The 24,972-nt window shown below is 40.4% G+C and overlaps 3 protein-coding genes across 3 annotated transcripts; 2 read left to right on the top strand and 1 right to left on the bottom strand.

The window, feature by feature from the left end:
• The first annotated feature begins 1,056 nt into the window (after positions 1 to 1,056).
• Positions 1,057 to 12,587, top strand: smc5 (structural maintenance of chromosomes 5). The gene is made up of 24 exons (XM_069660020.1): positions 1,057 to 1,255; positions 2,108 to 2,249; positions 2,558 to 2,610; positions 3,263 to 3,425; positions 3,710 to 3,844; positions 4,303 to 4,443; positions 4,557 to 4,718; positions 5,055 to 5,126; positions 6,102 to 6,357; positions 6,518 to 6,672; positions 7,164 to 7,277; positions 7,456 to 7,550; positions 7,642 to 7,774; positions 8,031 to 8,204; positions 8,351 to 8,520; positions 8,659 to 8,782; positions 9,711 to 9,833; positions 9,967 to 10,092; positions 10,254 to 10,349; positions 10,583 to 10,687; positions 10,818 to 10,937; positions 11,111 to 11,290; positions 11,386 to 11,481; positions 12,108 to 12,587. Exons 1-24 carry the CDS (start codon positions 1,101 to 1,103, stop codon positions 12,240 to 12,242), a joined length of 3,225 nt encoding a protein of 1,074 aa, XP_069516121.1. The 5' UTR covers positions 1,057 to 1,100; the 3' UTR covers positions 12,243 to 12,587.
• A 410-nt stretch (positions 12,588 to 12,997) lies between these two features.
• On the bottom strand, positions 12,998 to 14,298 carry cfap276 (cilia and flagella associated protein 276). Its single transcript, XM_069661025.1, has 5 exons — positions 14,224 to 14,298; positions 13,604 to 13,720; positions 13,394 to 13,509; positions 13,195 to 13,298; positions 12,998 to 13,058 (listed from the first exon to the last, which is right to left on the bottom strand). The coding sequence occupies exons 1-4, from the start codon at positions 14,296 to 14,298 to the stop codon at positions 13,202 to 13,204; spliced, it is 405 nt and encodes a 134-aa protein (XP_069517126.1). The 3' UTR covers positions 12,998 to 13,058; positions 13,195 to 13,201.
• A 2,316-nt stretch (positions 14,299 to 16,614) lies between these two features.
• elapor1 (endosome-lysosome associated apoptosis and autophagy regulator 1) lies at positions 16,615 to 24,660 on the top strand. The gene is made up of 21 exons (XM_069660133.1): positions 16,615 to 16,680; positions 16,783 to 16,963; positions 17,062 to 17,209; positions 17,290 to 17,370; positions 17,515 to 17,620; positions 17,712 to 17,861; positions 18,121 to 18,209; positions 18,377 to 18,554; positions 18,719 to 18,847; positions 19,179 to 19,269; positions 19,356 to 19,461; positions 19,578 to 19,715; positions 20,066 to 20,329; positions 20,534 to 20,710; positions 20,794 to 20,944; positions 21,882 to 21,975; positions 22,128 to 22,229; positions 22,433 to 22,559; positions 23,232 to 23,410; positions 23,576 to 23,744; positions 23,859 to 24,660. The coding sequence occupies exons 2-21, from the start codon at positions 16,815 to 16,817 to the stop codon at positions 23,940 to 23,942; spliced, it is 2,712 nt and encodes a 903-aa protein (XP_069516234.1). The 5' UTR covers positions 16,615 to 16,680; positions 16,783 to 16,814; the 3' UTR covers positions 23,943 to 24,660.
• Positions 24,661 to 24,972: the final 312 nt, after the last annotated feature.

The following is a 24,972-nucleotide window of genomic DNA, read 5'->3' as shown; positions in this document are numbered from 1 at the left end:
CTCAATGTTTGAGGACAGCCCTGAAAATTGTGAACCTATTCTCTAATGTCCCAATTTCAACTATGTCACCATACTCATCACTTTCCCTCTCCCTCCCTTTTATCAAATAAATAAACATGTTTACATTCAGGTGCCAGTTAAGTTAGCTAACTATTATTAAGCTTAATCTTAATACAACACCCTACAATACAGCTTGCCTGCAAGAGGGTCCTTAAGAGGTTTCTATGGAAAGTGAATTATGGCCTTGTTGATCCTTTTCTAATATATGTTCAAACTAATTTATAACAATGCCAGTAGACTAAATACTAAAACACCTGCATTACAATTTAGTTTTCAACGATGAGACATGAATTAGTTCCAACTTGGTTTACCTTATAAACTTCTTTGCAACTGACTGTAGAACATATGTACATTACTAGGATATAACTGCTGGGACTAGTTATTGGAGTCAAGCAGATTTAATTTCATTTATTAGAAATATTAATATTAATTTAAAAAACAACAACTGTATAATAAAAGTATATTTTACTTCAATGACACTCAGTTTTTCTTTTTCTCCTAAAATGTCTTTGCTCATCCAGATTACTCTATATATTTTATGATAAAGGGAATAGACAACGGTTTGCTATTATTCTACAGAACTAACAAGATTAATCAGTATCATATTTTTTTCCCTTGATATATTTAGTACAGAATTTCTTTAGAATGCTTTCATTATAACACCAACATAATATGTTAATAACCAACTAATATCGCCAAGTTGTAATTTTGAGCATAGTATAGTTGTATTTTTTTGTACCTGAAATGTATTTTTAAATCATTATATTTATTGGGCACAAACCTTTTTATCATGTAATGTTTTACGGCTATCAAATTGATAGAATTTACGATTGATTGCAGTTTGGTTGAACACAGTTCACCAGATATTCAGTTTACACGCTGAATCTCGCGATACTGAACGTTAATTTTGATATGATGTCAGTCTTTGTGTATACACGTGACCTCGCTTGTCCAACCAGCTTTCAGAAACGAATCGGCTAAGCGCGCGAGGGTGAACCTACGTGCCTGAAGTTCTTAGGCAGGTTACTTTTTTATCCACGATGGCTGAGTCCGGCAAAAGAAAGCGACTCAGTCATGCTCACGGCAGCTCGCAAACTTCTAGTAGCATGTTGACCGGCAGTCAGCCCGGAGGAACAGTAGGAGAGGGTCGCTTTGTGGAGGGCTCCATACTTCGCATCACCATGAAAAACTTCCTGTAAGTTACCGCTCCTTAGCTGCCAACCAGCAGCCCAGACAATCGTCTGTAAACCGAAACCAAACTACCGCCTGCCAGGAACAATATGATAGACCCTGCTGATAGCTAGATGGCTAGGCTAAAAGCAGGCTAACATATCCAAGCTATCTTGCTTTGTATCAGGCTAATTTGAGCTCTGTAAACATGGTACCAACTCGTATAACTATTGTGTATACTTCTAGATAGAAGCTAACTCAGAACTGTGTCCGTTTGTTATCGACTGTCATGTTAAAATGATGTACTCACACTACAAATGGCAAAGTGAAGTCCTAATCATATGTTCTAAGTTCCTGCTGTTAATTGTTAAGATATGAAAAATAAAATTCAAGTCAGCTCTCGATTTGGAGCCCATATCATGTCTGATAACAAAGGGTTGAGTTCAAGTCCATGCTCTATAAAGGCTATTTCTATAGTTCTCACTTATATAAATAGGTATTTATTGGTATTGTGTCCATCCCATTTCTAACAAATTCTGGGGAGTCTGCTCTTTATATAAGTCAACTTTACAAAATATCAGAAACATATTTTCAATGTTCAAACCTTGACACCACTGCAAACTTTAAGCTCCAAAATGATCAATTTATCCTGATGTGTCTTGTGTCAGGATCAATTTAGTCAAAAGTTCACAACTAAAACAATACCCAAACTTTCTAAAGGTATTTGTTCTATTAAATAGCATTTTTGAAGATTAATATTTTAATTCATGGAACTATAATAATTTTGTTGTAGTTTATTATTTCATGCAAGGTGTCCCAACTCCGCTTTGAAACACTGACCATACCAACCTGATATATCTGTTTTGTGCTCTTACAGGACCTATGACCACTCTGTGGTGCATCCTGGACCTAATCTGAACATGATTGTGGGAGCAAATGGAACTGGCAAGTCTAGCATTGTGTGTGCCATCTGTCTTGGTCTCGCTGGCAAGACTGCAATACTTGGCAGAGGTGACAAGGTAAACAGCAGCATAACACAACCATTGGTAGATGAAATTGTTTAGGCCTTGATTCCTTTACAAAAGACCAGTGAGTAAACTTGAACAAATGATAGCAGCAGCATGATGTAGTTGTTCTAAAAATACTGTTGAGAATGTCTTTTATTTTCCTCTTGTACATCATTTGATGGCTTTTCTCTGATTCACGCAGCAACTGTATTATGCAGTTATTTTAGTAGACAAGTAAACTTCTTTCAGCTATGATGAACCATTGAATCATTTAAACAATTGTTTTAATATAGTTGTTTGTATTATATTTTTGTCTTTAGGTTGGGCTCTATGTCAAACGGGGTTGCCACAAAGGATCTATTGAGATTGAACTGTGAGTTATGTAAACACAATGATATTTAAAAAGAGGAAGCCATGAGATATGTAAAATACATTTGTGTTGCATGTATTCTGAAATTCCTGCTGAGTCCATTTATAAATCATATCTATATCTATTCCTTAGCAAGAGCGGCTGGAGGTGAATTTGTACCTGTTAGTCTCTGTCTGTACTTTTATGCTAGCTTATATTAGCCTCAGGGGCTCCATTACTTGGAAACACAGTAAGTGTCTCTATCTTTTTGTATACTCTCGTTCTTGTCTTCCATCTTGGAAAGTACTGACGTTGTCATCAAGATTTTACATCCCAAATATCAAACATGCTTGATGGTATCAACCCAATAATTCTGCAAGCTGTTTAGGAGGATTTAAGACTGAATCGCACATTACCAGAAAACATGGGCTTACATTGGTTCAAACCAAGTTACCAAACCCAATCCCTTCTCAGATGGTTGTAAGGCTTGAATCGCGTATAAATCATCTGAAAACATCTGTAGTCTGAGCCCGACCAGGGTCAGCTTTTTAAAGTGTCAGACAGCTCAGCCTTTACTAATATAACTATTATACCTTTATGTGTTGAATCAGTAGTTATCCGACACTTTTCCTAGATGTGTTAGATTGTAAAATCCAACTCTTTGTCATTATTTCAGGTACAAAAGTGGTGGTAATGTAGTGATTAGCAGAGAGATCCACGTGGAGAACAATCAATCCCTGTGGATGCTGAATGGAAGACACTGCCCCCAGAAAGCAGTGGAAGAGGAGGTCAAGGCTCTACAGATTCAAGTTGGCAACCTCTGCCAATTTCTGCCTCAGGTATGTTTATGCTACAGGGCTTCACAAATGCTGAGAAATAAGAGTAATGGATGCAGAAATGTTCTATAAATGTTATGCCGTTCACGCAGTAATATTGGATTGAAGGATATTTGCACAGTAAACACATTTTTCTGTCAATACTTTATTATGTACCTTGTTTGTATTTAAAACATTTCTTGATGATGAATTATCTGTTTATATTTTTCAAACATAAATTTAAATTTCCATGCAATATACTAGTGTTTGGTTGTGTACAAATAATGTTTTCCTCTTCTTTTCCTCAGGAAAAAGTGGGTGAGTTTGCCAAGATGTCCAAAATTGAGTTGCTTGAGGCAACCGAGAAGTCAGTTGGACCACCAGAGATGTACGGGTACCACTGTGAGCTCAAAAACTTCCGAAACAAAGAAAGAGAACTAGAGGTAAACATAAGGCGCATATTTTACATATAGTACAGACAAAGAAAGAGCTGCCGTGCTCAACTCAATAACTCTACAAAGGTTGTCGATGCCAACTCCAAGATAATAACTGTAAGCATGAAGACGTCAGCACTCGCCATAAAGTTAACTTTATGGCGGCCTTTATGCTTACAGTATTTCCATAGAGTATACAGCGGGCTTGTTCCTGTTGTTCCTGTTTTCATTGAGGGTCTCATTATGGCATGACTGAATATTTAAGGAAACAATATTGTAATACATATTTTTAAGTTTTGGGATACCATTTTAAGTTTTAGCTTTTGTTTCTCAGTCACCACCCAAAAGTTTTTCGGCACAAAAAAAAACAGTTGCATCATTTATTTAGCTTTTTTCCACATTTGAAGATTGCAGACCTCATACTCCACCAGGATTTTCACTGTTGTCTGTGGCTTGTTTCCCCTAAGAACATCGTAAACGAGAAGACTAACTTCCTGGAGAAAGCCAAGCAAAGGAATGAGAGAAACAAACACGATATGAACCGGTACTACGAAAAGAAACGGCATCTTGACGTGATTGAGTTGTTAGAGAAGAAGAAACCATGGGTGGTAAGTGGTGGGGATGTGTACAAAGGCGAGAGACAAATAAACACAGTATGCGGTCAGAGTGAAACTGAATCCTTTTGACTGTGTAAGCTCTGACTCTTTCCCTCTGGCACTAGGAGTATGAGACCACCCGTAAGGAGCTTGAGGATCTGAAGAAGGAGCGAGACGAGGCTAAAAGGCAGCTCTCTGCCCTGAGGCAGGCCCAGGCGCCCATGCTGAGGAAGATCCAGCAGATTGACACCCAGCTGAAGCCCACTGAGGCACAAATAAAGGCTAAGGTGAAAATGCTTCACTCTTTTTCACTCTTAGACTAGTGTTGCTAGCAATACCGTGTCGTAACACTAGTCTAGAGTAAGACAGCTGGCTGTAAAATTGGAAATATAATTATTTTTTTTAATAGATGTGTAACAGCCTTAAATAAAACATGATTAGTTTCAGCCTTGTTAGTACGTATTTTAACTGAATCTGAGCATTATGCCATCCACAGAAACCATTAATGAAAATATAAGACATTTCTGCGTGACATGTGACGAGTGATTAAAGTTAATTATACAATGGTTATATAATGTTTGCCATACTTTCATGAGGCTAACGATTAGCCTTCTGTTTGTCAGACTGCCGCCATCAAAGACGCCTCTCTGAAGTGTAAACAGAAACAAGACCAGTTGGACCGAAAACACAAAGAGGTGAGACTGCACATTTCATCAAGTAGAATGATCACTTAACCCTCTAACCTTATAAAACACAATCTGTGATGTTGCCATCTGTATTAAAACACCCTTCTTTAAGACTTGACAACACATAATGTCACTTGCTTTAACCTTGGAAGAACTATTTGTCTGTTATGATAAAAGTAAAGACAAAAATCCTTCAGGATTGATATTGATACTATTGAGCAGGGCCTTTGCAGTGAACAGATTATTAAAGGAAATTCATTTTAACAATATGCAGGATACAAGGCGTAGGCCACTACAACCTTAATGCACCTCTTTATGAGATTCAGCAACGAAGAACACTGTTGAGCAGGTTAACCAATTACAGAAAAGTATTTAAAAAATAACTTGAACACTTAAATTATTTGAGTTGATTTAACAACAATAATATATACCAATGGTTTTATCAAGTAAGAAGGAGATGATGACAGAAACCAGGACGCTATTATGTTTATTAGGAAAATATTTATGATACAAGGCTGAACGGTGGAGCAGTGGTTAGCGCTGGAGCCTCACAGCTAGAAGGTTCCTAGTTCGAACCCTGGTTCGGATGAAGTGGGCCTTTCTGTGTGGAGTCTGCATGTTCTCCTCGTGCATGTGTGGGTTCTCTCCGGGTACTCCGGCTTCCTCCCACAGTCCAAAGACATGCTTGTTAGGTCCATTGTTGACTCCAAATTGTCTGGAGGTGTGAATGTGAGCTGTGTGAAAGGTTGTCTGTGTCTATGTGTCAGCCCTGTGATTGACTGGCGATTAGTCCAGGGTGTACCGCGCCTCTTGGCCAATGAGAGCTGGGACAGGCTTCAGCCCCCCCCGCGACCTTGAAAAGAATAAACGGTATAGATAATGGATGGATGGATGGATTAATGCTACAAAAATATACATATAGTTTATGTTGCTGTTCTGTGTGTCGTTGATAATCACTAATTACTGCTCTGTTCTTCTCTACAGATCGACGATATTAAACAAACGCAGAGACTGAAGCAGACGGAAGAGGACGACCACCAGAAGCGAATCAGCAACACCAGACGGACGATTGAGGACATGAAGGCAGAACTTGCCAAGGTAGCCGACCAACCAGATGTGACACCACGGATCAATGAAGTCAGTGTTGAGCTGAGGCGCATCCAGATGGAGAGAGCCAAGATTGAAGGGGAGAAGTCTGACCTGCGGAGGGAGAAGGATAACGTCTTTGCTGAGGCCAAAAGTGAGAGTTTCTAACAAACTTAACAGAGATCTAATTATTAAGCATGATGCTGCGCAATTAGGTTCTCCGCCAGTGTCAGTCAAAAAACATATACTCGACTGTCCAAAGACCATCGAATGTGGTTCATGTGGAGTTTATTTATGTTTTTTTAAATTTCCAGCGTTGGAGAAAAAGCTCAAGGACATGGACAACATGATGAATGCGAAAGAGGAGAAGCTGCGAGGACGTCACAGGGACACACACACTGCCCTCCAGTGGCTCAGACAGAACAGACAACTCTTTGGTGGAAATGTCTATGAACCCACGATGCTGGTGGTGAGTCCCAGTCAACCATGTGGGGAATACTTCACATCAACCCCATCCTATTTAACATAAAGCAGTACAAAAACACACAATTCAAAGCTTATAAGATACTGAAATGTATTTAAAAGGTGAATATAAAAAGTGTCTTTTTTAATGTATTTATCAATCACTATAACTTTTCCTGTGGGCACCGATAAGTAAAGGATGTGTATAAACATATCAATGACAACTAAGTTAAACACAGTTGTTTATTGGAAAAGATAACTACAATTATAGACAAAAACTGTTCATGAATGAACACTAAAATACGCTTATATCTGTGTACAGCTATATTAGTGTGTTATAAAGAAGTTATTACATAATAATAATTTAAATTATAAATGGTTGAGTTAATAGTATCAAAATGTGTATGTATCTAAGAAGCAGGTTGACAGAATAAGTTAGGGGTACAATTTTTGTATCGGTGGCAAAGCCAGCATGCTTATCCATTCCTCAATCCTCAGATCAATGTGAAAGATCATCGCTTTGCTAAGTACGTGGAGAACCACATCTCATTCCACGATCTGCGGGCGTTCGTTTTCCAGAGAAAGGACGACATGGAGAAGTTCAATGTTGAGGTCAGAGTGCTGCACATTATGATTGTCATAGTCATGTTGACTCTGGTTGGAGAATGAAAAACATTTTGAGTGTAAATAATTGTTTTCAATAATGAAAAATATATCATTACTTTGTGTGGAACCTTAATTATTTACCCACCTAAATAAGAAATGTGGTTTTATGTGTCCTGACCGTCAGGTCCGAGACAAGATGAACTTAAGGGTGAACACCATTTGTGCTCCAGAAGAGTCGTGCTCTCAGCGCAAACCATCCAGAAGTATTGAGTCTCTGAGGTGAGACAAAATTCGCTATGAGGACCTAACATATACTGGATGTTTTTGTGTAGGTATATATTTTTTTTGTGACCGTATTTTTCTCTTGCAGGCGTTTAGGGTTCTTCACCTACCTTCGTGAGATGTTTGACGCACCTGATGAGGTGATGAGTTACCTCTGTCAACAGTACAGGGTTTACGACGTTCCTGTAGGCAATGATCAAACTAAAGCCATGATTAAAACGGTACGTTCCACTTCAAATATTGAAGTTCTCAGAACATATTTATAGAAGCAAATGTTATTTAAAACTCAACCTCTTTGTTGAAATATGTCTGATAAACACAGCAATTCTGTGGGTTGAGACTGTATATGTTCACTAACGCTCAATCAATGGTGCAGTTTATAGCTGTCCCATTTAAATTACCTTTTATTTCCGCTGTGTAAGTTGAACCTGACAGCTGTGATTAACTTTTATATTCTGTGTTTTTAATTTAAAACAGGTGATTGAGGAGCCTTACCTCAAGGTGTTATACACCACAGAGGAGAGATACACATTGAAGAGGTCCTTCTACTCCAACAAGATTAGCACCAGTAACTCTGCACTGCACCCTTCCCAGTACCTCACCATCACTGTAGACGCTGAAAAGAAACGACAGCTGGAGCAGCAGTTGAAGGTCAGAGAGTGATTGAAAGCCCTAGCCAAGACCCTTATGACTTGTTGTATCTACTACCCCTATAAATATACAGTGTCTTGATAGATTTCAATATGTTGGAGTTTAACTGAGGTGAGAGTTTAACTGTTAGCCCCTACTGTTGCCAGGACTGTGAGTCGAGGTTACGAGAAATTGATGAACGGATGAAGGCCCTGCAGAAGGAAGCTGTTGCACTGGATCGCCGTGACAATGAATTGTTGGCAGAGAAGAAACAGCTGTTCGAGCTAAAAGGCAAAAAGAGACAGCTGGAGCAGAAAATCAGTACCAAACAGGACAGGTAAGTCTTTAATGTGACCGTCTGTATCTTGGAATGTGTGGACGTGTTTGACTTAATAAGTAGTTTTCTTTCTGTAGAGGCGTTAGCTTGATGAATGCTAATTCATAATGGACCTTGCTGCCTCTTTCTATCTGTCAGTCTGAGGCAGATGGAGAACAATGTTATTGACCTGCAAAAGATTGAAGAGGAGACTAAAGAGAAAATTGAAGCTGTCAATTTCCAGAAGGTGGCTATAGCCAAGGTGATCGTGGCCCAAATGAAGGTATGGATTTATACAACTTAGGCCGGAGATATACTTGCTGCTTAACCTTTTGTTCACGTACACAACCGGCTGCATCATGAATGTAATTGTTCACATACTTGGCTATGCCTGAGGAGTGTTACTGGAGGGATACCTCTAGAGGGCACACCAGAGAGCTCAGGCCGTTTGCAAGTATCGTATGTGTGGGATGCAAACACCCATGGCGACACTCGAGGATGTTGAGCCCCCTCTGCCTCTACACTCCCCCTAAATGTGCATACTGCATCTTGCTTACGCATAGGACGTGCACAACCGACAAGGACATATTTGCCTTACATGCCTTTATTTCAGAGAGAGGACAGTGGATAGTGGCGGAAATGGGGGAAGAGAGAGTGGGAATGACATGCAGCAAAGGGCCAAGGGCGGGAATTGAACCAGGGGCCGCCGCATCGAGGACTATAGCCTCTGTATATGGTCATCGATATAACCGCTGAGCCAAACCGGCGCCAACAACCTATATATTTTTATGGTGGCTTTTGATATATAAGAACAAACCTACCCTTTCTAGGTGCCTACAATCTACAGGGCATTGGTACAAAACCTGTTGCATTGCTATCAGGATTCTCCCTGAGGTGAAGCAGGTGTGGGAGGAGGCAGTGGTGAGAGTGTCCTCGTCTACTAGCGTCCCCATTTCCCCCGTTTGTCTGTATATCAGAAAATACACTGATATTTAACTTAGAAGTAAGGCGACTGCTGTGTGTCCCTGTGTGTTTAACAAGCAGAGCCGAAGTGCATTCTGAACCTGCGTTAGTCGACGCATCTTACTATCTTTGTATTGTGCCCTATAAATAGCTGGAAAATACTGCGCTTTTGACTCTTGACCAGGTTTCTATGTGCCTATTCTGTCTATTTATGTCTCTCATCATTTTGTGTCTCTCCATTGCTGTAGCTGAGAGCCCAGCTGAACATGGAGAAGGTGTACCTGGCTTTGGAGACAGTGGGGCTAACAGCTGAGAAGACCAAGCTGGAAAATGACTGTAGAGAAGGCGCCTCTGAACTCAGGACCACTGATGTAATTGTTCCATACACCTCTATATACACATCCGTCCTACTAGTGCAAGTGTCCGCAATATTACCTCCTGTTTTTCAGGATCTAGTCCTCGTTCTGTATCTGCTGAATGCTAACTGTCTGTGGGTTCTTGCAGCAAAAATGCAGCCGTCTGGAGCAGAGGAAGGTTCAGCTGACAGAACAATGCAAAGGCCTGTTGAAGAGAGCCAAGTCCATCTGCAGGATGCAACTTGATGAGTCTTTTCCTGAAGACCTGCGTAATGTTAGTGTTCATTGCATAGACTGTTATATCGCTGCATGAACCAAGCCTTTACCTCTTCCGCCTTATTTCTGTGGCTCTTTTCATATGGTCCAATCACTGCTGTGTAGGCATTTGGAAGCCTCATGTAAGGCTCATGTTTTTTATTTTTTTTGTAAATGCAGGCTTTCAGCAAGCTGCCCAACACGCTGGATGAGATCGATGCCATGCTGAACGAGGAGCACGCCAGAGCCGAGTGCTTCACTGGCCTCAGTGAAAGTGTAAGAGCACATGAGCGCCAGCTGAGGGTTTCATTTGTTTTGGCTTCTTTACTTTCTTGGAATAAAGTTCTAATTAAGTTAGACACACACACATTGACATTTTGAGGCTTCCTGCTGTAGCTCAGATTCTATTCTGTGTTATTAGACTGTAGAAGCTGCCTTATTGCTATCTAGCATTGGTAAGTTTCCTCAGGATGTAAATGTTCGTCATGTTACGTCTCTCTGCTTCGTAGGTTGTTGACGAGTACAACAGGAGAGAGCAGGAGATCAAACATCTGGAGAAAGAGCTAGAAGAAAAGAACAACAACCTGACCACCTATCGACAGAACATATCCGAGGTACAAGTCACTGCAGAGATTCCTCTTGTGTTGTTTTTGAGTTATGGTTCATTTTGTGATTTCTTACATGAAAACATGGCCGTCCTGTGTATACTTATGTATTGTCATTGTGTGTGTATCTGTGTGATAGGCTAAGGAGCGCTGGCTGAAACCTCTGAAGCAGCTGGTGGAACAGATTAATGCCAAGTTCAGTGATTTTTTCCGCCACATGCAGTGTGCAGGAGAGGTTGATCTGCACTCAGAGAATGAGGTAAACACACACAATTAGTCCGACAGCTTGGAGATGATATTTTAATTTAATTAATGTAGGATTAAAAGGACTACTAATCATTTAATTAGTCATATAAGATCTAGTCTGTATTTCTAACTGCTTTTTCAAATGTAATTATACCCCCATGAAATGAAGAAAGTCTTTCTTTACAGGAGGAGTATGATAAGTATGGGATCAGAATTCGAGTGAAGTTTCACAGCAGCACTCAGCTCCACGAGCTGACGGCCTACCATCAGAGCGGAGGAGAGCGCAGCGTCTCCACAATGCTCTACCTCATGGCCCTGCAGGAGCTCAACCGCTGCCCCTTCAGAGTGGTGGATGAGATCAACCAGGTAGGTTTTTTACTCACCTCACAAAGTGTTTAATCTAAGAGGTAGTCGTCACCTGTTTGCCTATGTGGATGTGACTCTTTGTCTCCGCTGTGTAGGGAATGGATCCTGTAAATGAGAGAAGAGTCTTCGACATTGTCGTCCGCACAGCTTGCAAGGAGACAACATCCCAGTACTTCCTAATAACACCTAAAGTAAGTGTTTGTACCTTCTAATGAGCCATGTTCAGATAGTTACAAGAGATTGATCTCAGTCTGTGGTGATTTCTGTGTGAATTTCCTATAATCAATACATATTTTGTTAATTGATCACGACTACTTGTACATGAAAGGTGTAGCCTATAGTAATGACAGAGGGAATCACCTCTTTCAGCTCTTTTTATTATTTTATTTACCAATTTTACTGATTTGGTTGGCTCTTACCTGTTTTATTTACATCCTTTCCAGCTTCAGCATCCAGCTGTTTTCAGTCATGTCCTACACCAAACACAGTCAAAGTGAGCGGCCTACTGGTGAACATAGTGTACCATTTAGCAGAGTTAAAAGATTAGTTCCACACTCTGAAATGAATGCTAATGTGCCTTTATGTCTGCTTAATATGTAAATAAGCAGCTGTTTGCTCACACACTCCCTTTATCTACTTATATCATTAGACTAACTTGCTCGACTAACTTGTTTTGGCAGCCCCGAAGTGGCAAAAAAAAAAAGATTGCAGCTTTAAAATGTTTTGTGTGAAACTGTATGTGCTGAATAATGTCATGACCCACCCATATGAGTCTGTGCGCTTCCTGAACTTTTGCTCCGACCATGTTTGTCTTCAGCTGCTGCCGAACCTTCAGTACGCCGAGGAGATGACCGTCCTTTGTGTCCATAATGGCGCTTACATGCTTCCCCCCAGCCAATGGGACGAGAAGGCTTTCCTCAGGCGCTGCCTCAAGAGAAAAGCCAGGTCATGAGTCCAACATCCCGAGTTCAAGTTTCCAGTTCAATAAGATGAAAATATACAACTGTAAGTTACAAACTGACGTTCTGTTTTTCAAAAAGAAAAGGCTGTATGTACCTAAGAGAGGAGTTTTTTATTTGTTTCTATGGAAGGGTCTTCGGAAGCACGACATTTCGTTTCAAGACATTCATAAAACAGGTTTACAGAAAATAGAAATATGCAATGAACATGTTTGTGGTTTCCTCATTTGCAATATTTTCTGATGTAGCAACATGTTAACCCTTTCTATAGTCCAACATTTCTTATACTGTTTTCCTCAATGGTTCATATGCACATGTTTATATTGTATATTTAAATAAACTGAATACTGTTTCTATCCTAAATGTGTTAAATTTATTCACACTTTTTACCTAATATCTGATACCTGGTATGCTTTGCTTGAATACAGCGTCAGTACAAAGTGCAGGTAACGATATTTTCTTCAAGGTGTATTCCTACAGAAGTTACTTCATGTGTCCATCTCACAATCACACAAGTGAAATCTACAAACTACTGTTCTGCATTAGCAAAGTTATGCAGGAAAATAAATTATTTCAATATCTCCATTAAAATATCCGCGTGGCCATTTAGATATCCTTGTGATGTTATAGATGAGAGAGCTGAGTGTCTTTTCTACAGTGTTTCATGATAGTTTTGTGGCATTTGTAAAAACACAAGCAGTACAAAAATACACAGAACTCATTATTCAGTGATGTTGGTAACAGTAAGAGCTAGTCGCACAGAAGGCTTCATGTTGAATGAATGGATCCTCCCCCTTGTTTGAAAATACCTGTGGAGGGGAAAAAAGGGCTTTGTATTGATATTCTGGACACACCTTGCTCCCTCCACAGGAAGCCAGATTATCCACACTCAGTGGGTGTATGTTTGAGTCAGTCCCATCAATCTGGGGTTGAATATCACCTAACCTGTGCTTCATTTGCTGTAAATGGAGCGCCTCTGAGGATCCACCCACACTCTAATGTCTTTCTCTTGATCCTTTTCCAGCAGGTCCTGCTTTAAGTTTTCTTTCCTATAAATAAAGATGAAACAATATATAATTAACACAACTGAAAGTGACTCAACACCAACACAGTGAAGTTTAACTGCCAGGCTACAAACACCCACCTCTGGTCCTCAGAGACGGTCTCCTTCTGGTATAAAATCTGGTTCTTTGTCCAGAAGAAGTCCTTGTGGTGATCGTAGACAGCCTTCAGTTGGAAGTCCAGGCTATCATTTGGACCCTAAGGTTAAGAAAGAGCCGAGCATGTGTAATTGCCCTAGAATCTTTTTTCTGGTTTCATCAGTTGAGGCTAATAAATTCTTTCTGGAGGTTACCTGGCGCTCACTATGCATAACACTCCGCAGGCTGCTGGCCGAAGTGGCTGTATCATGGAGGCGACTCCATGGCTCCTCTGTTTGGGCAATGTGGGTTGGTTTATTGTATGTCCTCATCTGAACAGTTGGAAAGGAAAACAATTGCTCCAAAATATACAAAGAAATTACAGCCCAAATTGATTGTTGCTACACGTGTAATTTGTCTAATTGACTGATATAAAAATGAGATGCAGGCTATTATTTAATGTTATTCACCTCATTTTAATTAGATTGTAATCATAGATTTTTAATCCAAATACTAAGAAAACAACGACTCAACTCACATGTCACAAGGGTGTAACTTTAGTTATCACCCATAATGAGAAATACACTTAAAGATTTTAACATTTATTCCAAGATCTTAAATGCTTATAAGTATACTTTTATTGAATGACAACATGATTTGGCCCTGTCCTGAAGTGCATCTGTGACAAAATCCAGTTTTAAAATCTTAATGAGTTCAGTTTAGCGCTTACATGTTGTCTATTCCTATTCTGTTCTGCTTGTATGTAGTTTAGGTTACATGAATACCAGGCAAATAAGCCTAAAAGGTTATTATCTGTAAAAACAGAAAAACCCACCTGTTGCGGACGGAAGCCGCTGAGAGTCAAGTCATTTTCACACTTTGGGGAGGCGAAAGGATCCCTGCTCGACATATTTAATGAAAAATCCTACCTTGGCTGACAAAAAAGAAAATATGTCCGCAATTTTGTTTTTGGTGCTTCTGTCCAAGCTAATGGCCTCTACCTGGTTTCCAAGCAACCATAAACTTCCGGTCAAACTTTGTCACGCAAAATTTTCGCAAAGGTGTTTTGGATATTAACATATAACTGCTAGGCTATGTCAGTGTGGAGATATCGCCCATTGCTGCCCATTTTTGTAATCCCACAACTAAATAAACCACCAATTGCAAAATCACTTTTCTTTTTAATATTGTCACCGACAACGACTAAATTCTACAATAAATGTCCAACAACCGCAAACAGAAAGCAGGTAAAATACATGTCAGCCTGATTGTTTCGGCAGTCATGCTCTTAAGTAAACTACAGTCACCTGAGTTGAACACCTCCCAGTGTTTGTTCACCGTGTCAGGGTGAAGCCGCGCCTCCAGCCGCCGGGCAGTTAGCACCTGAGGGTGCAGGTCAGCCCTGTGCTCCTCCGTCTCCATCACTTTAGCACTGGCAGGACGCGATGATGCAGCGAGGCCCGATGCACCTGAGTCACCTTTTACTGTGGCTGCTTTTTACACAAACGTCTGCGGATTTGCCCATGTGCAAAGAGGTGAGTAGATCCACATTGTTCTATATTCAGCCATTATCAGAATATATTAATACTCATCCAAAGCTAATTAGGTACACATGGGTTTCAATTGTTGGTGTTATCACAATTGAATGTGCATTTTAAAGTTTCATAACATTTGTTAAGGATGAGCTTGAGACGGAAGTTCAGCAAAATATTATTTTTGTAGCTCTAAAGTTCAAGACATGAACATTTTGAAAGATAGGTGACCTGAAGCCTCCTGAACAGCCTCACACATATCTAAGCCTATGCTAGCAAACATGTTTAGATGCTAAGTTTTACATTTGTAGCTGTAGAGGATTGACTTTGTCGTTTTAAAATACAGATAAAGAAGAGAGAAGAGAAGTTATTTAACTACAAAACTAATATGACTATATAATTATATAACTAAGTTTATTTGAGCAGGGCACCTTTCTCTCCTTCACACAGTGTATGTGGGAAATGAACATATGTTTCCCCAGCAAGTGTTTCAATTACATGACATTAGTCACTGCTTCAGTGTTGTTATGGATCTCTGACATTTTATTTTACTATAACTACAACTTCCATATGTTACTCTGACATTCATGATCTCTTGTTCTTATTTTATCTGTATTTAATTTGTATAACAGTACTCTTTGATAGTACTCATTTGTATTTTATCAGGATACAGTGAACATTACCACACAGTGTGTGGAAATACGATGTCTGAGCTGTGAGGGAAAAGTTAGCACAGGAGGCCTGTAGTCTTTTACTGTATGGTGATGATGTTTTGGGCTCTGGAAGCAGCTCCTTCCATCAGGTGATTTTGTTACCATGCCAGTCTAGTGACCATGAGGCACTGGGGCCATCATGTCCTGTTGCCTTGGTGTCCTCATGTTTGTGTAAAAGATGCATTTTTACATCAGATCCTCCCACCCAGACTCATGTTCATCTGATACCCTCAACACGGCTAATGTAGCAGCTCTAATCAAAAACACAGACCCCGAGGAGTGCTGCAGCTGCTGCCGTGTTTCTGTTAACTATTAATCCCACAAGGTTGTGTGTGGGCTTGGATTAGTCTCCTGAGTGACTTTCCACCCTATTTCAGAGGGTGTCAAATCAACAAGATAACCTTTAACGTTAAATCACGAAAACATCATTATGGGTGGGCTGGTGTTTGTCACCCACCTATTGTGAGTATATTTAAAAGGTGATAAAGCACAAAAAAACAAACACAGCAAGAGCTTTACACCTGAGCTGCTGTTGTCTCCAAAGTCCTGCGACAACACTGAAATAAAATGTTTACAAAAGGATAGGTTGAATCAGCATTTCTCCCCCTTGGCTGAGTCAATAGACCCTGAAGGGAGTCTGCAGCACATCCTTGATGAGCGAGATTAAAAAAACAGTTGAGAGAGCCTTCTCGGCAAATATTAGCTACGTCTGTTGTTTGGAAAAGAGGCTTGCCTGGCTTTGGAAAAAAAATCCATACGTATAAAACTATCCGGTGACCTCTTTTTAATAATAGCTCCATTTGCTTTTCAATTACCTGCCAACTTGCATCCTTTTCTGAGTAATTTGTATCACATGTTCTTCTCTGTCATTGATGTGTGTTTGTATCCAGCTATGTGAAGCTCACATCTGTGTTTTGCCGTTGCAGTCAGACTATCACTTTGAGTACACAGAGTGTGACGTGCTCGGGTCACGATGGAGGGTAGCGGTTCCCAACAAAGCCGACACATGCACAGGCCTCCCAGATCCAGTCAAAGGCACCCAGTGCAGTGAGTGTCCTGCTTGCACAACATTTTATCCGAACCAATTGTTACAAACCTGATCCTCCACTGATTTCCTTTCTCTTCTTGCTCTTCCTTTTCTTCTGACAGCCTTTTCCTGTAGAGAGGGGGAGTACCTGGACATGCAGTCGCAGCAGTGCAAAAATTGCTCTGCAGGCACGTACTCTCTGGGAACCAGTGTGGCCTTTGACGAGTGGGACAGCCTGCCGCTTGGTTTCGTGACCCAAGGAGTGAACACAAACAGCGGGAACGCTCACACTAACTGCTCTAAGTTAGTATATGTGTCCTAGTTTTATTCATCATTTAAAACTCTGTTATAACTGTTTTCAGAACGTCATCTGACTGTTTCTTCTTCTGCATTTGCTCCAGCTCAACCTGGACACCAAAGGGTGATTACATCGCCTCAAACACGGATGAGTGCAGTGCGACGCTGTCCTACGCTGTGAGCCTGAAGAAACCTGGATCCGTGTCTTTTGAATATTTCTACCCCGACAACAGAGTTTACTTTGAGTTCTATGTAAGTGTTGATATTTACAAAGACTGCCGGTTTTTGTGGGACATTTTGTTATTTCTGACTTGTTTCTCCCTCTCTTGTAGATTCAAAATGACCAGTGTCAGTCTACAGACTCCAGCACACGGTGGATGAGCATTTCTGAGAGAGACTGGAGCAAATACAGGGTTTGTCAGACTGTCACCTTCATTACACTTGCTTGTACCTGGTTGTCTTTTGCTGGATAATTGAGAATACAAGAGCTCTCAGTTTTTCTCTGACCAGCTCCATCTGCCTTGTGTCTCTCTCATGTTCACTTTCACTCTGTGCAGTTTGAGCTGAATAGCGGCAACAACGTGCTGTACTGGAGAACCACCACATACAGCCTGCTGGACAGCACTGTCAAACCTGTGCTGTTAAGAAACATCTCCATCTCAGGTAGATCATCACCTGGAGATTGAAACATCTGTTTACTCCTCATCTTCTCTCCACTGTTAATTATTATAAGCTGGCTGATATTTTCTTTCAGGGGTGGCTTACACATCAGAGTGTTTCCACTGTAAACCCGGCACCCACAGTGCAAGGGCAGGATCTGCCCGCTGTATCCCCTGCCCCGCTAGAACCTACTCCCACAAGGGCGCCACTGTCTGCTATCAGTGTGCAAACGACACATATTCAGGTATGCATGTTAGCGTTTCTGTGTTAGCATTTCTAATGCTCAGTGTTGGTATTAACTTCAACATCATTCCAAGAGATACGTTCCAACTTCCAACTACTATATTTTGCATGTTTCCACACACACACACACACACACACACACGTCTGCATGCAAATACTGCATTTACAGCTAAGTGCTCCCAGAATGTGTTTCTTATCTCTGGATCTTAACGTGAGCTGTGTGTTTTCCACTGACCCTGGCTGGGTTTCTATGATTCCAGAGGCTGGTTCAGGGAGCTGCAAACCGAGCCCCGCATGTAAAAACAGTGACTTCTTCTACACTCACACTCCCTGTGACTCTAAGAGAAAGGTAATATAGAAAATTACAGCACTGTTGTAAGTTCATTAGAGGTGAACACAGACAGAGATGTCACTTAAAATGTCTTGCTAGCAACAATCTGCTGTGACTATTCCATTTCTTTGAATATAAATGCTCTGGGCTGTTCATATTCATGTGTGGCTTTCTGTGTGTCTCAGACTCAGCTCATGTACAAATGGATCGAGCCGAAGATCTGCAGTGAGACTGTCAAAGGAGCTGTGAAGCTGCCCGCATCAGGGGAGAAGAAAACCTGCCCTCCGTGTAACCCAGGTTTCTTTGTCACCAACTCTTCCACATGTGAACCCTGCACCAACGGTTTCTACTCAAATGGAACAGGTGCAGAATCAGTTAAATTGTGTTTCTCAAAGTGTTTCAGTCCCTTTTCCCTTAAAAGGGAAGCACAAATGATATCGCCATACTTCCTCTTTTCTATTTTTCAGGTTTTTAAAGTGCATGTATACACTACATAATACACTTAATAACACATTTTTCACTCACAGTCTGTCACATGTGCCCTGTCGGCACGGAGCCAGAGGTGGGTTTCGAGTACAAATGGTGGAACACGATGCCTAAAAACATGAAGAGCTCAATCTACAGTGAACAGTTCAGCGACTCCGACTCCAGCACGGGTGAGACGGGTGCAGAGGCTACTCAAACATCTAGATGTTGAAGATTAGCGCAAGTAGCACAATTGAACACCTAAAATAGTAAAAAAAAAATAAGGCATAAAAAACACCCCAGCTTTTGATAAAATAATCCTGTGAAAATGTCCAAAATCAGGAAGCGGGACGCTCTAATGTCAAAATAATCACTTATAGTAGTAACTTGTTATTCCTTATTACAGTATACATTTTAAAGATGATTAGCATGCAGCGTTTCCCCTCTGAATAATTGTGAGTGTGTCTGCATTGCTAGAGGAATAGCAAATAAGGGTCTGTTTTTTTTCCCTTGTAATGACAGCATGGGAGGTGGCTGGGGAGTACGTCTACACCACCCCCGGGGATGAGGACACGGACCTCCTCATCCTCACACTCGATGTCCCTGGATACAGGTGAAGTCAAACATATCTCTTAAAGTAAACACACATCAAACGCTGGTGATACATAATCCTAAATAAAATGTCACTTGTTTCCACAGGCTGCCTCAGTCTGCGGTCCAAGAGGGTGAAATGAGTGAACTGTCTCACATTACCTTCGTCTTCGAGACCATGTGCACAGCCGACTGCAAATTTTCCTTCATGGTGGTGAGGGAGGATATTACAACAAATTTGCTTCATGATGCATGCATATAAAAATAAAACCTTCACATCATGATTGTCTTTATATATACTATATTTGAGGTGAGTGTGTTTCTCTGCAGGGTTATAACGAGTGGAGAAGTGATTTGGTGGAGCAGTGGAAAGGCAGCAACATGAAACAGTCGTACTCCTACGTGATCCATCGAAACAGCACAAACAACTTCATCTGGACATTTCAAAGGACAGAGAAAGATAACACGGTGAGACATAATTACAAGCCAAATATCACTCTTGATTTAGGACCTTCTGACAACTTTACTCCTTCTGCCTTTTAAATAATTACAAGGATAAAAAAAAATATTATGAAACCATCATTCCTTATCTTATTATCTCCATCCTATTTCATCTATCTTTCTAACTCAACCAATGAACCGGATTCTACGTTGGTCAGTCATAGTGAATTAAACGTCTTTGTTTTGTAGCTTTTTAAGTGTGTGAACTTTGTGGCTGTGTTTATATATGTTGTATTATTTTTGACTGTGATTGCACTGAACTGTAGAGGGCAGTCTGGAGCCATGTGTCCATTGTGTCTGTGTTTCTCCTTCCTCAGGAGAGGACATACAGCGCAGATGTTGCAAAGATCTACCTCATTCGTATCACCAATGTGGTCGGAGGTGTGGCCTCTCAGTGCCGCCGCTGTGCCCTGAGGTCCGTTAACGCCCACTCCACCTGTGTCCCCTGCCCACCGGGATACTACATGGACAACGAGAGGGGAAAGTGTCGGAGCTGCCCGCCTAACACCTACATCAAGGCCGATGAGGCTGTGGGAGAGGCCGCTTGTATTCAGTGTGGACCAAACACAAAGAGTAATAAGGTTATAGAAGCTATCTTTTTACCTGAACGTATATATATTTAAATCCCTGGATAAATCTACCTCATATTTTATTCTTCTGGGCCTCTGGGTTTTTAACTACATTTGCCAGGTGTCATATTTGGGTCTCCCACATCCAGTTCATGAGATTATTCCACCCACCGTAAAGAAAATGTGATGTATATGTACGTATCCTCCATCCTCCAGGCCCACACAGCTTGTCTCAGTGACTGTGCGTTGGACGTGCAGACAAAAGGAGGATCGCTTCTGCACTATGACTTCTCTCATCTGGCCAACGTCACAGGCTTCCACAGCAGCCCCCAATTCACCAACAGAGGCCTCAGATATTTCCATCGCTTTAATTTTGGACTGTGTGGGAACGAGGTGAGAGGCTGTGATCCTGTCGGCTCTGTTTCTTGTAAATTAAACATCATTCTGACACACATTTAACCCTGCTTTGGTTACAGGGCAGAGTACCGGCGATGTGTGTGGACAACGTAACAGAGCGCGGGAGAGAGGTCAAAGGTTACGTCTGTCAGTCCACTGTGTTTCCCTCTGACATCAGAAGCCAGAGTGTGGTGTCCTCACAGCCTTTCCTTATTGGTGACTCCCTCACTGGTATGAACTGATTTTAAATGAATCTGTACTGGTTTAGATTAAGGGCTTACCAGTATCTGTCCTCCACAGCTGCCTGTAGGATGCATGCCCGCCTTCTCTTATGGTTAATTACATTTCCACAGAGATCTGAAGGCAGCAGAACCCGTATGCTGTTCTATATAATTTGAGGAAGCGATGGGCATTTTCAAAGGGATGCGCAATTACGCAGGCGTTATCCAGAGTTGGTACTTAAACTCTATTATGTGCTACGAACCAGGCTGTAGCAGAAGTGTACAGACTTCTTTGGTCTTCTTCGGTTGAAAATGCAGGGGGGTAACTGCCTGTATCCACTCCTTTCAAAACCTTCTAAGCACTAAATTATATAAATCAGCACTTCAGATGCTGAAATTTCTTATAGGATAGATTGCTTTGCAGCCATACGTGATTCCCAGAGGATCCGTCCTGATGATTTTGGTCATCCCTTGATCTAGTGCCACCTTTAGGTCACTTTAGTTTACCACCAGATACCTGCAGAACTAATGTCATTCCCATCATCCCTGTGGTACCTTTTTACTTAGTGCTAATAAGCAAATGTTAGTACGCTAACACACTGAACTTCGCTGGAAAACATTGTTTAAAATTAGATCTGCTACATATTAGGGTTAGCATTCTAGCTGTGAGTCTTTTACACAATGACGGTGTGGCTACAGACAGTCTCATTACAGTATTTTTTGATTCTTTTCAACACAATTGAACCTTTTCAGGCCCCTAAAAATCTAAAGTCTAAAAAGGTGAAATGCCTCTTTGGGAAAGAGTTATATCTCAGGAACATTCAGAGCCTGTGACAAACGTTTGCATTTAGACTTTGCTTTCTGGGGTTTCTGGCGAGAAAAAACGTGTTTAATTTTTGTGCGTGTCATATTTCACATATCAGTATGCTACATCTCTTCTTCTGAAGGTGTGACCACCGACACATCCCTGAGCGGCATCTCCTCTCCAAACTGGCTGTTTCCCTCTGCGTCCGCCCTGCCAGATGTCATCTTCTATTACAAGTAAAGACAATCACAAGTCTTTATTATTATTATATATAATTATATATATTTGATGAAGTTCATATCTTTCTCATTGTAAAATATAATTAAGATAGTCTTAACTATATCCAAAAGTAAAACCTTTTTGTTTGTCTTTTTCGTGATGTTTCCAGGTCCAGTGAAACGACTCAGGCTTGTAAACAGGGCAGGTCAGCCACCATCAGACTGAGATGTAATCCCACAGTGACCGCCCATGACCTCATCACTCTGCCAAGGTAACTTTCACTGTGACTGAGCACAACTTTTGACCTGGACTAGTGGACTAGAGCTGTCCACACAAAATAACAGTATTACAGAAGCACTAATGTGTCCCATACTGAGGTCTGTGAATCTGAACTGCAGGCAAAGTCACTCTTTGGAGATCATTCTCATCCCATAAAGCTGGTAACCATCTCTCTTACCTTGTTTTCCTCCACAGTAACTGCTCTCAGGGGACGTGTGATGGTTGCACTTTCCACTTTCTGTGGGAGAGCCACAATGCTTGTCCACTCTGCACCAAGAACAACTACAGAGAGATTGTCAGCGCTTGCATCCAGGGAATACAGGTAATGCTGCACAGGACATATTGACCACAATAACTGATCCTCCATATTACCAAAAATTAATGACAGGTCCGTCACAAACTTGTGCCATTTGAAGAGAAGAAAGCACTGGAACATGCAGATACATACTTTTTTTTAATCAAAGTATTATGACAACATTTAAAACAATAGTTTGACATTTTGAGAAATATGCATGTTAGCTTTCTGAAGAAGAGCTGCATAAAAAGATTGATACCATTTTTATATCTGTAAGCTGAATATAAGATAAAACTAGTAGCCTCTAATCTAAGCTGAGCTGAGCATAACTTAAAACAGGGAGAAACAACCAGCTTCTCAAGCTAATTTATTAACAAGTTACATCTTGTTTGTTTAATTTGCGTGAGAAGAATGTTTGTGTCCTACTATTTCTGGCTGAGAGCAGCAACCAGAGCCAGACTTGCTGTTTCCAGCTGTTTTCAGATCTCATATTAGACTTACATAACTAGCTGCTATTTGTAGCTTTATACATATGATATGATAGTGGTATCAAAATTCTCATCTAAACGTTGCCAGGAAGTAAATAATGTGAATCCTTAAATGTTGCACCCTTCCTGTCAGAAAAATTATGGAAAATAATGGATCTTAAACTGATATGTGCTCGAGGCAAATCAAACTGTGTGTGTGTTTGTGTTTCAGAAAACCACGTATGTGTGGCAGCAGCCATTGCAGTGTTACGGAGGAGAGTCACTCCCAACACAAAAAGTCAGTGCTTGTGTGACTCTGGATTTCTGGCTCAAGTTTGGTGTTTCCACTGGAACAATCGCTGCTGTGCTGCTCGTCAGTATCAGCTGCTATTTCTGGAAGAAGACACGCAAGTGAGACTGCTGAGCTTCACATTTCCTTCTGTGTTTATTAGAGCGCTGATGTGTCATACTAGTAAATAAGATTAAATATAAAACCTAAGATAATAGCATTAAACCCCAAAGGGTAATATTAATATATGTTGACAAGATGTTATTTGTGTCATTCTCTGTTTGCAGGTTGCAGTATAAGTACTCCAAGCTGATGATGAATTCAGGGGGTAAAGAGTGTGAGCTGCCAACTGCAGACAGCTGTGCAATAATGGAGGGCGAGGACGCAGAGGAGGACGACATGATTTACCTCCCCAAGAAAACCTTCTTCAACAAAATTAGGTCATTCTCTCGAGAGGTCAGTGAGCCCTCCATTCGATCACACAGTGAGCTATGTATGAGGCCTCTTGTTCTTCACGTTATTATTATCATTATTACATTATTAATCATATTTATCATTTTGTGTTTTCAGAGGACATCAGATGGATTTGACTCTGTTCCACTTAAGTCATCTTCACTCCTGCAGAGAGAGGAGGAAGACTCTGATGAGGCCTAATGCACAGGATGAATAAATCCTGCTACCAAATCGCAGAAGTGTTTGACATCCACAAAGCTCCAACAGATGGAGCCACAGAAAACATCGATGAACTTTTCACTTCATTTCATTTATAAGCAAAGTTTTAGGCTTACTGGGCAAGTTTAAAGAAAATCTAAGGAGTTGTATTTAGTATCTGTTGCGTTAGGCTGCCAAACCTAATATTGAATTACAAAGTCTCCATATTGGGGATATTTGGTATTTTCAAAGCTTGATTGTGTATTTCAAAATAATATGACAATGACTGTGTACATTTTACTGTGAGTGTGTATTTCATTTTTGCTTTTTTATTAGGTTACTTAATGTTTTTTAATCAAACTTGCTATTCCGTTTAGTCTTATAATGTTGATTGGCAATATTTGTGTTAATTTGCTTCAGTTGTTGTAAACATTTACTGCTGCACCTAAATAATATGATATAATATTGCTTTATTTTGAAGTAAAGTCATTTTAACATTAAAGAATGACCTCTAGTGCTGCCTTACAGGTGCTCTTCATCAGATCGAATATATTAACAGGGTGAACCTAATATAAAGAATATGCACATCTAACAGACATGTTGTGAAGCAAAAGATGGGGAAAATGAAAAACATGAAATTAATTATAAAAAATGTATCTCTTTTATGCAATTTTCCATGGAAGAATAATGTATATTTCCACACCACATATAATTGTCCCATTTTAGTAAATTATTATAAGCAGTAATGCTGTGCTTCCGTACTTTCATTTTCTGCTATTTTATACTCCTACTTGGCTTATATTTAGAATAATATAGTATATATTTTACTGATTTTAGATATAATGTAGGGTTAGTATCACATAGTAAAGTTACTTCCCAGATAAAGACATTGAATAAAAAGTTATTATCTTGTTATATATGATGAATCTTGACAGATTAATTACACAGCAATTGGGTATAAACTGACTTTATCCACAACATTAAAATGTTTAAAAATCCACAACGTTAAAGCAGTATGAAAAATCATACAATA

Source organism: Semicossyphus pulcher, unplaced genomic scaffold (genome assembly GCF_022749685.1).
Source record: "Semicossyphus pulcher isolate SPU_LCO1_2020_fin unplaced genomic scaffold, fSemPul1.0.p SCAF_13, whole genome shotgun sequence".
In the NCBI taxonomy this organism is placed as follows: Eukaryota; Metazoa; Chordata; class Actinopteri; order Labriformes; family Labridae; genus Semicossyphus; species Semicossyphus pulcher.
This window is presented reverse-complemented; position numbering and strand designations above follow the sequence as displayed.